The 12,590-nt window shown below is 31.8% G+C and overlaps 1 protein-coding gene across 2 annotated transcripts; it reads right to left on the bottom strand.

Moving 5' to 3' along the window:
- Positions 1–1,102: 1,102 nt before the first annotated feature.
- On the bottom strand, positions 1,103–8,010 carry LOC7485925 (choline/ethanolaminephosphotransferase 1). Of its 2 annotated transcripts, XM_002312316.4 has the most exons (20): positions 7,822–8,010; positions 7,459–7,619; positions 7,317–7,326; positions 7,151–7,201; positions 6,990–7,067; positions 6,824–6,899; positions 6,706–6,728; positions 6,530–6,630; positions 6,218–6,312; positions 6,010–6,078; positions 4,938–5,007; positions 4,404–4,467; positions 4,281–4,321; positions 4,096–4,180; positions 3,053–3,115; positions 2,485–2,543; positions 2,324–2,376; positions 2,041–2,113; positions 1,406–1,447; positions 1,103–1,267 (listed from the first exon to the last, which is right to left on the bottom strand). In XM_002312316.4, the coding sequence occupies exons 2-19, from the start codon at positions 7,593–7,595 to the stop codon at positions 1,426–1,428; spliced, it is 1,170 nt and encodes a 389-aa protein (XP_002312352.2). In that variant the 5' UTR covers positions 7,596–7,619; positions 7,822–8,010; the 3' UTR covers positions 1,103–1,267; positions 1,406–1,425. The 2 variants fall into 2 exon arrangements, with proteins under 2 accessions (XP_002312352.2, XP_024463591.1); XM_024607823.2 differs by lacking the exons at positions 7,317–7,326; positions 7,822–8,010 and having other exon boundaries at positions 7,459–7,606.
- Between the last annotated feature and the right edge of the window lie 4,580 nt (positions 8,011–12,590).

The raw sequence follows: 12,590 nt of genomic DNA, 5'->3' as shown, positions 1-12,590 counted from the left end.
GAAGTGAAATGGTTGAAAGCTATTTTGAATCCATGTGTTATTTTGTACCAGTTAACCCTCTTCATTTTTATTTTTGTTAATGTCAGCCCTTCACTTTCAAAATCATCTTTGTTTTGTCCTATCTTCAAGGTTACATGAAACCATATCATGACATGTCAAAATAAAGATGAGTTCGGATACATTTTATGGTTAACCCTTGTTTGTTTTTGCCACCAAAAAAACCCATTTAAAAAAACAATAATTTATTATTATTTTTAAATTATTTTATTTTGATATATTAAAGAGCCAAACTCTGTTAATATAATGTAACCTGATGACTTTGATGATATTGGAGATTATGATAGGGATTGTTTTTTAAAATATTTTTTATTTAAAAATATATTTAAATAATATTTTTTTTTATTTTTAAAAATTTATTTTTAATATTAGCATATCAAAATAACCTAAAATTATTAAAAAATAATATTTTAAAGCAAAATAAAAATTTTAAAAATTTTAAACACTTTTTCGACCCAAAAACAAACACAACTTAGATTTCCTTGATTACCAAACAAAATGATTTTGAAAATTGAGGGTGGGCATAAGTATAAATAAGAGGGGGGGAATAGGACCTATAGAAGCTCTTCTATTGCCGAGGAGAAATGTTACTACGGAGAGATGATGATTAATGTGGATAAAAATGAAAAAGCAAAGAAAGAAATTAAGTCATCCTAGCCATTAGATCGAAAGAAAATCCACGGTCGTAAGTTTTACTCATTAGATTCAACAAACAGTTTAATAGAAACATATCATGTGGCATCAAGTGAGAATATAATCAAGACAGTAGCATATCACACTACTATGGTTGGTTGGTTATCAATTTTCTGTGACTAGAGACCATCATTTTAATCCTTTTTAAAAGACCCACCTCTGAAATGAAACCAGAACTCCGACATCACTGACATGAGGAAACCTATGAAATGCCCTGGATGAAACAGCCAGGGCTCAACCGTGCAGGTAGCGTTACCAGGCACAGGATTCAACAGCTAAATGACTCTCCCTGAACTGAACTCAACTCATCCAGAAATAGACATAATAGCACCCACCCCCATTGAACACAGCATAGAAAACTCTGGCATCCACTATAAATTTCAATATATAACGATGCTTAAAAAGTGTGAATTCCTCAGTTCACCTACTCTATTATCACACTAGTTGAATAGTCTGTAACAGAGGGGGGTAAAAGTAACATGACAGATAGTTTGCCCCGTTGCTCCAGAATTGCCAGCTGAAAAAATTCATAATGAAGCATATGAAATCACAAAAACCTCGGATACAAGATGGAACTGTAATCAAACCATATAGCATACTCCAAAAATTTGAATACAGTTAACAACAATTAGAACATAGGTTCGGAAGGACATACCAAAATCAGAACTATCGTTTTCATGCCTTCTTCCTAGTTATCCTGTAAATTAAGAACAGAAGCAATTAAAAACCAAGATGTTGTATGCAGCTATATCATAGCTAATAAGCACATTTGAGAAACAACTTGGTTGTAAAAGTAACCAAATATCCCAACTGCGAAAAGCATACACTTCTATTAAAGAGCACCATGAATGCCACAAGCAGATGAAAATCAGATTGATCCACGTGTACTCAAGCACACTCAGCAGACTTCAGAGAATCAAATACCAAGATCAGCCATAATAATAACTAAACCTTGAACCAGACAGGTTTTGACCAAATGCATCTTGTTCAATAATTGCAAAAAACTAACCAGATGTCCGTAGCCCGATTGTGCAAAACATCTTTGCTAGAACATTTTTTAACCCCACTTAGTTCACATAATTTAATTTGGCTTGGTTTTTTAATAGTAGTCATTGGTGTTGCTCAGATTTGAATTCAAAAAATAAAATCATTTTTGGTTCAGTTAGGTCTAATGAGCTTTCAATCCCAGTTGGATTATGCTGAAACCTTTACAACTTTTTTATCTGAATTTTCCTCACAAACTGGACCCAACCGAACCATGAACACTCCTAGGTACAAGCAGATTCTCACCTGAAGCAGCATATTCCCAGAGCTGTTGTAATTTCATGGATGACAGATGTGGCTAAGTGTAAATAGAGTCCCACTGAGTTCAGAAAAAGAATTGTAAGGTATAAAACAAAACTGTAGCAGCACATGGTAAGAGCAATATGAATTATTGCACCAACTCAAAACTTAAAAATGCAAAATCAGAAAACAAAACATTGATTAACTTGTGCAGAACGGTTTCTAGTGTAAAACAAGCAATTAAAGACATATCACCACTATAAACAAAACCAACGTAACAGGCGCTTACTTGTGAATACACAGTAACCAAGAAGAACCCAGAACTCATCAACTAAAGCAACTCTGCAATAAAAGGTTTTCGTAAAGTTAACACGACAGTCAAAAATAGATCAAATAGATGCCTATTGTTTAACATCAGAGACTAAAACAACATGACCAGTGACCACTTACCCATCATTCAGTCTGGCTGCGAGTGCATTTGCGATGGCAAATGGTAGATATAACAGAGACTGCAGGAAAAAATACTTGTAACTTACTTGTGCAGCACTCGTTTGTTAATTAAGTTTACATATAAAATAAATTTCCCAGGAATGATGTTGAGAACTGAAAAACAGCAGAAATGGAAACTTCGGTGGGAAAGGAAATTCAACAATAACCAGTTTGATACTAGAGGTAAGAACACCCAATAGTCCTCCCACAAGTATTCCTTCAGAACATTGATATGAATACTTCATGGAGAACAAGTCTGCATTATTTTATTGCTCAGAACATATTAACTCTAATAAACGAGCAATTGTTGTGTCTCATAAGTGCCAGTGAAACAGCTCAAGATAGGGCAGAACATTTGTTGGATATTTCAGTGAATTATCCAAAAAGTTAATATACATTAGACTTGAGAGATCTAAATATTCCTGCAATGCTGGTGATATACACCAGAATCTCAAAATTTTCTATTAAAGCATAAGGACAAACTTTAAGACCACAGATGTTTAATAGTTGAGAACTGAACAAACCATACCATACACATGTTGGTTTTCAATCCCTTCGGTTCATCACACAAGTGAGACAAAATCATCCTTCCCTGTCAAATGAAATTTCCTCTCAGAAATGGTACAATACAAGTCAAACGTTTGCACTTTGCAGCACTTGTATAATTTAGAAAATATTTAAAAACAGGAGCATGCACAAATGAATACCATTAGATCCCAGTTCCCCAACACCCACTGTAAACACATCATCAAGAACATACAAAACTTTTGTTTGCATTTGGTTTTGTGATCCAATTCCAGACAAAAGTAGTAAGGAGCTGTCATGAGAACATATGCTAACTGTTGACATGAATGGATCTAATTTTATGTTGAGATACAACACCGAATAACATGTGAATGTGCATTCCTTTTGGGATCTGCACACTGATTTCATTTTCCATTCCTTTTTTTTTAGTTTTTTTTATTCTGCTTCAAATGCCTAACTCATCTGTAACAGAAACATATGCAATCATATAGCTAGAATTTAAAAGTTGACTGTTTGAAGCACCGCCATGTGCGAAACTTTAATCTGCATTCCTAGAAAATTTCAGACTTTATTAGATCCCTAATAATATGTGCTAAATCCACTTCAAAAGAGCATATAAAAGCTATGATGGGGAGGCACAACTGCATGGTTGTGATGAACCTAATTTGCACTGTATTCAAAAACCATGTGTGACTGCATTTTGCAACAGTGCCCACGTAATTTGAGTGTGTTAAGACACAGTTCCAAATTCGCAAATCCATAATGGTCATATGGTTAAAAAAAACCCTATAAAGTGTAATAGATCCCTGACAATATCATAGTCAATCTATTTGGAACCAGCTCCACCATTTTAATACAAATTCTCGCAACTGGCAAACTTTCAGGCAGAACACCAGACTGCACAGGTTTCTACTCCACTGTCCACCTCAATCAACCATCCCTTAGCATGACTAAACTAGTGGATTTCAATTTGAAAAGGAAACAGAACAGCAATTTAGAGAACTGAATGGAGACAGATAATTGTCAAAAGGTAGTCACGTGACTTACCACAAGAAACCCAAATGCAAGTCCAGTTCCCAATATGACCAAATGAGGATAGTTTGACATTAGATCAGATGGAGACAGATAATCCCTGCAGAAGAAGCAAGGTCCATATGAAGGCCAAGATCCTCATCTTAAACCCAATGTGTGTCAAGAACCACATTGAAAAAATATAACATGTCGAGGCATACCACAATAGGACTCCGCCAACGAGCACAACAAAAGGGTAAAGCTGATAGCAATAAGGAATAATAAGACATTCACAAAGCTTTCACATAATTAAGAAAGGAAAGTGAAAATGGTGACAGAATTACCATTGCTAAAGCCAGCAACATGCTGCCTTTTCTTGCTTGAACAACCTTGTAGACATTAGACACACTGTAGAAAAAAGGTCACATTGCACAAATATATAACATTATGTAATGTAGATCCAAGATAACCTTCACCAAACAGCTACATCATGGCCTACATGTGAACTCTAAAGACACCAACAGTACAATCTATAACAGGCAATTCATGCTAACCAATGGCACAAATGACCCCATAAAGGAAAATTCAAACACATCTGCAACAGCTGAAACCCCTAGACCTCCACCACCCCTTCCAGCAAAAAATATAATGATGATGTCATTTTCTCAGCATGTGCAAGTTATAACTTCGGTTACTCTTTCTTCATAATTGAACAGGTAACCATAAAAAGTTTAAATAAATGCAATTGAACAAGAAAGGAAAAGATCATAACTAGGAACATTAGATGTAAATTATGTGTTACACACGCAAGAGAACTATTTTTTCAGCCATTTTAGATATATATATATATATATATATATATATATATAATTGCTTACTTGAATCCCACTGTAGGTATAACAGCAAAAGCTGTCATTAAAAACTGCACAACTCTGTAAGTAGGGATTTCTGCAGTCAAAAAATTAAAAATTAAAAAATAAAGAGCAAAAGAAAACTTCAGTTACACATGAAAAAGAAAACTATGAAATAAAGTACAAAGGGGCAAGGAGAAAACAAAATACAGATGCAAAAGGAAAGCATGAAGGAAATGACAAAGTTGTGTGTCAGCCGTTGTTCTAGGGCCTAGCCAAGTCCTTTCATTTAACATGTATGGTATCATTGCCTATTTTAACTAGTGTTTCTGCCACCAGGATTGAGATGATGACAAACCAAATAGAATCTACATTCTAGCACTGTTATATAACTTGGACTAGCTAAGTAGGTCGACCTGGAGCCTGGACCGGTCCAAGTTCATCAAAAAATAGGTGCGACCTGTTCGACTTGGTAAAACCCGTTGATTGTTTAAAAAAAAATCAGAACAACATCGTTTTTTATTCAAAAAAAAAAATAGTTAACCCATGTCGACTTGCCCTACCTGTGACTTGAGCCTTGCCTCAAGGCGACCTCTGAGTCAGGTTTTCTTAAAAAAAAAAAACCATAGTGAAATCCCACCAATTAAAAAGCAAAATCTGGAAACTCAAACATCACTTAAGAAAACACGTCTTACGGGGAAAAAAACACAAATGAGAAAGAAGACGACAGCAAATTACTCCATGAAAATAGTGAATGCTAATACATCAGAAAGAATCAAAGAACACAAATAAAAAAACAAGTGATGGACACGAAAATGTATAAGAGACTAAACATATATTGAGCAAGTCCTTGATCTGAATTGCATTATCAATCAAGAAAAATGTCAAACAATCACGATTAAGGTTTGCGCGCATAATCTGACATTATGCACAAAATTTTCTGCTAAAAATACCCAACAAATCTCATTTCAGTAGATGACATGTGAGGTGAAATAAAATCCTGGGAAAGTCATTAAATATCTCTAGCAAGGGAAAAGGTAGAAAAAAACCGGAATGATGCATTCATTGCCAAGCATTTTGCAAAATTGTAGACTCTTACCACTTACAAATGGCAACCAACTCAAGAATGGGAAAGACATCGCAAACTGTTGAGCCCACCACCCGGCACCTTAAAAGGAAAGAACTTGAATTGGAAGAAAAAGAGACAATAGAGAGAAACAAAATGGACGCAGAAAAAATTATCATGATATGCTATATTAAAAAACTGTGCAAAATAATCAAGGGTATTGCAGGTTTGAAGAGCTTACCGACTACAGCTGTAAGAAAATGAGCCATGCATATTAGCATCAGACCCTCTGTAGGTCCATTAATTGCTGGAAGAATAAGAGTATTGGTGAAAAAGCTGGACACAAGGAAGCAAAAATCCAAATTGTCAATAACATACAAAATTTACAAGAGTGAGAACATGAGGAAAATAATCAAACAAAGGACCCCAGTCAAGAAAAGAAGATGTCAGAAGGTCCGAGCAAAATAAAGAGAAATCTAAATAGAACTTATGAAGTCATATTACATCATTCAAATCCATAGAAAACAAATAACAGCAAATTTGTATCACTTACTTTTCCCATGTTGCACAATAAAATGGAACTGCTGAAATAAGCCAAAACCAGAAAGTATCTCTTCCACACATGGCAGTGCTACCAAAAGCCATGCTTTCGAACTGAAAAACAACAAGAAACAGATATTGAAACTGAATCTGTTGAGGTAAAAAGACTAGAGATGGAAAAATACACACCGCACAAGCAAGCGCATCACATCCTGCAATAAGTTGGGGAAAAAAAGCACATTAAGAAACAGTCACCAATATAAAATAGTTGGGGAACAAAGACAGTTTATGTAACAACATAAATCACCATGGTCAAAAAGCTCCCCCAGTGGACTGGACGAGTTTGTCCGCCGAGCTTGTTTTCCATCAACAGCATCAAAAGTCTGGGAAATTAAAACCAAGTCAGGAAAAGCCATGTCACGCACATTAAGAAAAGCATATTAACTACAATGCCTGAGAGAACTAGAATCAACCTGATATAAAAATAGAAGCAATCCGTGCGCAAAATGAACCCATCTCGGCGGAGGCGTATCCAAGCGAGGTGAATAAATCTAAAACACAAACACAAACCCCAAACTAGGAAAGAAAGAAAAAACATCTCCATAACTGACATTTTTACGAAATCCCAACTTACATAACCGAGAAATGCCGAAGTCACTAAGAACATAAATCCCATAAGCGTAATCTTTAAAAACAAAAAAAAAAACAAAAAACATGAACAAATCAGGAAAAGAAACAAAATAAGCACAGCCCAATAATTTAGCATCACTAATCAAAGAGTAAAGTCCACTTTATCATACCATATTCGGCCTGCAGCAGATCCATAAGTAAATTAAATCCATTTTCACACCCAAAAAGAAAAGGTGAATATAGTGAATATTCTAATTTTAAATAAAGTACAAGAAGAATACATATCTATGTCGCATAAATGAAGGAACTTACGGCATCCAAAGAGGGAAGAGGTTAACAAAGCGAGCCCAAAACGGTTGCAAAACATATTTAGCAACACAAGAGTGATCTACTCCACTGTATTTGTATTTGTGCAGTGCTGCTATTCCATGTGACCCTATATATCCCATTTGTTTTCTTCTTTTTTTGCCTAGCTGCTCAAAAAGAAAACATAATCAATCAATCGGATCGAAACGAGAGAGTTTACATGCCAACCTGGATAAATTGACTGCTGAGAAGGAGAAATGGATCTGATATTTAAATTGAAATTGAAATGATTTTTTTTTGTTATAATTGACAGACACAATAACAGAAATTGTTTAACGTGAAAATAAGATAAAATTAAAGATTTGGTACCGTTGGTAGTGGGGAGATGGTGAGATTTTATTTCCTGGAGCGGTGAATTTTGGGAAAGAGACTGCAGATTTTAGAAGGCAATGGATTTATCTCCCGCCCTAAAAAAAGTAGCGAGGGAGAGGGAGAGCAGAGACTGTATATGTATATGTTAAGCTACTTCGCCCGTGTAGGGGAGATGATTCATCGTTTTTTTTTTTTTCCTGTCATTGTTTTTTAACGAGGATTTTTAGTTTTTTTTAAGTGTTTTTATATAAAATATAATATATTAAAATATTGTTTTTTAAAAAATATTTTTGATATAAATATATTAAAACAATTTTAAAAAATTTAAAAAATTTTTCTCATCAATCGTAATTCTAATTACAATTAATATCATATTATTTTATATAAAAAGTAAAATCACCTATTTAAAAAGATATAGTGGCCGTTTGGGAATGTGGCTGCGAGTGAAGTTCACCCGCAGCCACACATGACAGCATTTGGTTAAGGAAAATAAAATGCATCTTGCTGGTAGAACCCACTAAAATTAGAGATTGGACCGCAGGTTTTGAGAAGCAGCATTTTGCTGCTTCTCGTGGTGGGAAAGGAACTTCAATAGTGGAGCATGTTTAGTGAACAGTGGAGCCATGCTCCACTGCGCACTGTTCACTAAGTGAACAGTTTTTTTTTTTTTAACCAGCACTCAAAGTTTTTTTTTTTTGAAAAACTAGTACAGTTAATTAATTGCACTCGCATTGTTCACGTGAACAATATTTTTTTTGTTTTTTTAAAAAATTAGTTTAAGGTGAATTAAATTTACTCGTACTGTAATCTCAATTTTATTCATGATAATATTTTACCTAATTTTATTGCACGCAGGATAAATCATGGTAACTGTAGTTATTGCCGAATGAATTTTGTACGTAATGAAATTGTTGATTTTTTTAAAAAAAATTATGTTTTACTCGAAAAACTAGTATTTAATATTATTTAATAACACTACATAAATTAGAAGGATATCGCATGATGACGTAGCATTTGTGAAATTTGATCGCAATTCCAATTATGTTCTTGCCGAGTCCGGTCCAGTTAAAAAAAATTCAGTTTTTATTTTTATTTTTATTGTGTTCTATTCAAAAAATTAGAAGGAGATCGCTTGATGACGTAACAAAAAAATCAGTTTTTGTTGTTGCACACTTAAGAAACCATGAAAAATATAGTCATTGTTGGATAGATTTCGTATGTGATGACATTACACATAGCTTAATGGAATAATAAAAAATATTTGATATCAATATTATTTATTTCATGATGTAATAACAGTAGTTAAATTTATAATATTTAAATTAAAAATCATTAATATTAATATATATTTTTAATTATTTTATAACCTCAATTTGAAAAGTATTTTTTTAACCAAACACATTAAACTACTTTTTCTTCAACCTCAATTTCAACTACAGTTTTAACCAAACACCTATTTTTTTAAACCAACCCCAACTAAAAGTACTTTTTATAAAACAATTTTTTTTAATTCACAACCACAATAGCTATCGCAATACCAAACACGATAGTTTCGACCTCCCAGAGAAAACTGGTTGAGTTCTTCTGCACTCCATTGATATTTGATTCTAAAGAAAGAACCTTCCAAGTCCCAATAAATGTCGGTAACTTTGGAAGAAAATTAATTGATCACGATTCTGGTGGGCCACTCCTCTAAAGTTCGAAGCGCTACTTCGACCGTTTGTTTACTTCGTTCTCTAGTAGCCTTTTTCGAGTTATCAAAAACAGTTATAAAAAATAAAATATAAACTCAAATTGTAAAATTATAAATAATTTTTTTAATTATATGTTAATAAATTTAATTAAAAAATTAAATTATATTAAAATTTGATAAAAAAAACATTAACAATATTATAATTAATAATTGAGAGAGATAAACAATATAAGGCCCTGTTTGTTTGTTGGAAAGTAGTTTCCTTTTAGAAAGTGAATTCCGGGGAAAGTGAATTCCGGGAAAGTATTTTTCGATGTTTGGTAGTGTAATGAAAAATAAGTTGGAAAACAGTTTCCAGTGTTTGGTTATGTCATGGAAAATGAGCTGGAAAATAACTTATTAATGTTTTATTTTTCTCAAGTTTATTAAAATAATGAGAAACAAATCTTACAAATTAAAAAGTTGAATGAGAATGAAATTGAAAAAAAATATAATTTCATAAATTATCTCAAATAAAATAAATAATAATCAAAATAATAGAGATCAAATCTAAAAAATTAAAAAATATGAAAGGTGAATAAATTAAAATAATAATAATTAACATTTCATAAATTATTTCAAATAAAATAAGTAATAAAAAAAATAGGGACCAAATTTGATAGATAAAAAATTTCAATAAAAAAATGATAAGAAAAAAGCAAATAGCAATTATAAAAACAAGGACCAAAATTAATATAAAAATTAAATTTTAAGAGATGGAATTGAAAAATAAATATTCAAAACAAATTATATATAGCAATCAAAATTTTGAGGATCAAATTTGATATGATCAGCAAATAATAACATTTCTAAATTTTTCACAACTTCCGGAAAGTGTTTTCCGCCCAAATTTTCCAGGAAAACACTTTCCTGAAAACCAAGCCAAATTTTCCTTTGACTGGAAAGTGTTTTCCGTTGACCAACTTTTCTAACGGCAAACAAACACAGGAAAGTTTCAAAAATGGTTTCCCGGAAACCACTTTCTGGAAAACAAACACAGTCAAAAGGGAAAATATTTTCCTGGAAACCAAACCAAATTTTTCTTTGACTGGAAAATGTTTTCCGTTGACCGGAAAGTGTTTTCCGTTGACCAACTTTCATAATGGTAAACAAACACAGGAAAGTTTGGAAAGTGATTTCCCGGAAAGTGAATTCCAGAAAACAAACATGGCCTAAATCAATTTTTAAAAATAAAAAGTTTCAAAACAAAATTTTTTAATACAGGGGGTCACTAAATGGTAAGAAATACACATAAATCTGGTGACAACTTAGTTGTTTCCAACACAATAAGTTCTAGTGGACCCCTTTTGGGTTGCAAGCTACTAAGCCTAAACTAGTAATTAATTATCATAAATTCAATAATGAAACAAACCCCTAAATAATGTCTAATACGCTAGAAAAAATTCAAATTAAAAATAATTATTATAAGATAAATAAATAAAATAATAAAAATCTTAATGTTAAAATTCCTTCATGTAGCCCAAATCTCTAATTTTTGCATGTTTTTGGCAGATTTGAATTATCATTTTAAACATGTCGTTCTCTCTCGTTTATATATAGTTGACAAGTTTCATATGTCTAGTTTCCAACTCAACTTGAATTGAAGCAGAATTCAACTAGTAGTTTCAGATACGTCCAAAACAGTATACAAATATATAATTTGACAAATTTGACAAAATTTATCTAGAAATATTATTTTCTCGAAATAATATATTAAAATATTGTTTTTTAAAAAAATTTGATATAAATATATTAAAAATATTAAAAAAAAATTCATCAATCGTAATTCTAATTAAAATTAATATCATATTATTTTATATAAAAATTAATATCATATTATTTTTTATAAAAAGTAATATCGCCTATTTAAAAAGATATAGTTTCGACCTCCCATAGAAAACTGGTTGGGTTCTTCTGCACTCTATTGATTCCAAAGAAAGAACCTTCCAAGTCCCAATAAATGTCGGTAACTTTGGAAGAAAATTAATTGATCACGATTCTGGTGGGCCACTCCTTTTCTAAAGTTTGAAGCGCTACTTCGACCGTTTGTTTACTTCGTCCTCTAGTAGCCTTTTTCGAGTTATCAAAAACAGTTATAAAAAATAAAATATAAACTCAAAATGTAAAATTATAAATATATTTTTTAATTATATATTAACAATTTCAATTAAAAAATTAAATTATATTAAAATTTGATAAAATACATTAACAATATTATAATCAATAAATAATATAAATAAAATGAAAAAAATAAATAATATGAATCAATAAATTAATGACTTTAAAAAATAAAAAGTCTCATGATAAAAAATTTCAATACAAGAGAGTCACTAAATAGTAGAAAATATACATAATTTTGGTGACAACTTGGTTGTTCCTACCACAATAAGTCCTAGTGGGCTCCTTTTGGGCTGTAAGCTACTACACTTAACCTAGTAATTAATTATCATGAATTCAATAATGAAACAAACCCCTAAACAATGTCTAATGTGCTAGAAAAAATTCAAATTAAAAATAATTATTTGAAAATAAATAAATAAATAAAATAAAAATAAAAATCTTAATGTTAAAATTTCTCCCTATAACCTGAATCTCTAATTTTTGCATGTTTTTAGCAGATTTGAGTCCTGATTTCAAACATGTTGTTCTCTCTCATCTGTATGAATTACTGGGCCTATAGTATATAGTTGGTAAGTTTCAAATGTCTAGTTTCCAACCCAACTTGAATTGGAACAGAATTTAACTAGTAGCTCCAGATATGTCCAAAAAGTACACAAAGGTCTAATTTGACATATTTGACCCTCTGAAATATCATGTTCCCAAATTCCATTTGATCTAAAATTGTACCACAATATATTCTCATGTGTCTAGTATTTTCCTATAAAATTTTAGCTTTATCCAGTATACTGTTTAAAAGATATACTCAATCTCGCAAAATTGGTTAGCAAACATTTTAAGGTCAAATTTAGACTTGATTTAGTTTATATTATAAATTTAGTAAACTTGCAAAATCGGACCGAGTTTACTGATTTTA

Source organism: Populus trichocarpa, unplaced genomic scaffold, assembly GCF_000002775.5.
Source record: "Populus trichocarpa isolate Nisqually-1 unplaced genomic scaffold, P.trichocarpa_v4.1 scaffold_509, whole genome shotgun sequence".
Lineage (NCBI taxonomy): Eukaryota > Viridiplantae > Streptophyta > Magnoliopsida > Malpighiales > Salicaceae > Populus > Populus trichocarpa.
This window is presented reverse-complemented; position numbering and strand designations above follow the sequence as displayed.

Coding starts and splice junctions, on each gene's coding strand:
- LOC7485925 (XM_002312316.4), bottom strand. CDS start 7,595: ATGGGATATATAGGGTCACATGGAATAGCAGCACTGCACAAATACAAA. Junction 7,068..7,150: donor CTTCGGCATTTCTCGGTTAT/GTAAGTTGGGAT, acceptor TTTGTGTTTTAG/ATTTATTCACCTCGCTTGGA. Junction 3,116..4,095: donor TTGCATTTGGGTTTCTTGTG/GTAAGTCACGTG, acceptor TTCATTTGACAG/GGAAGGATGATTTTGTCTCA.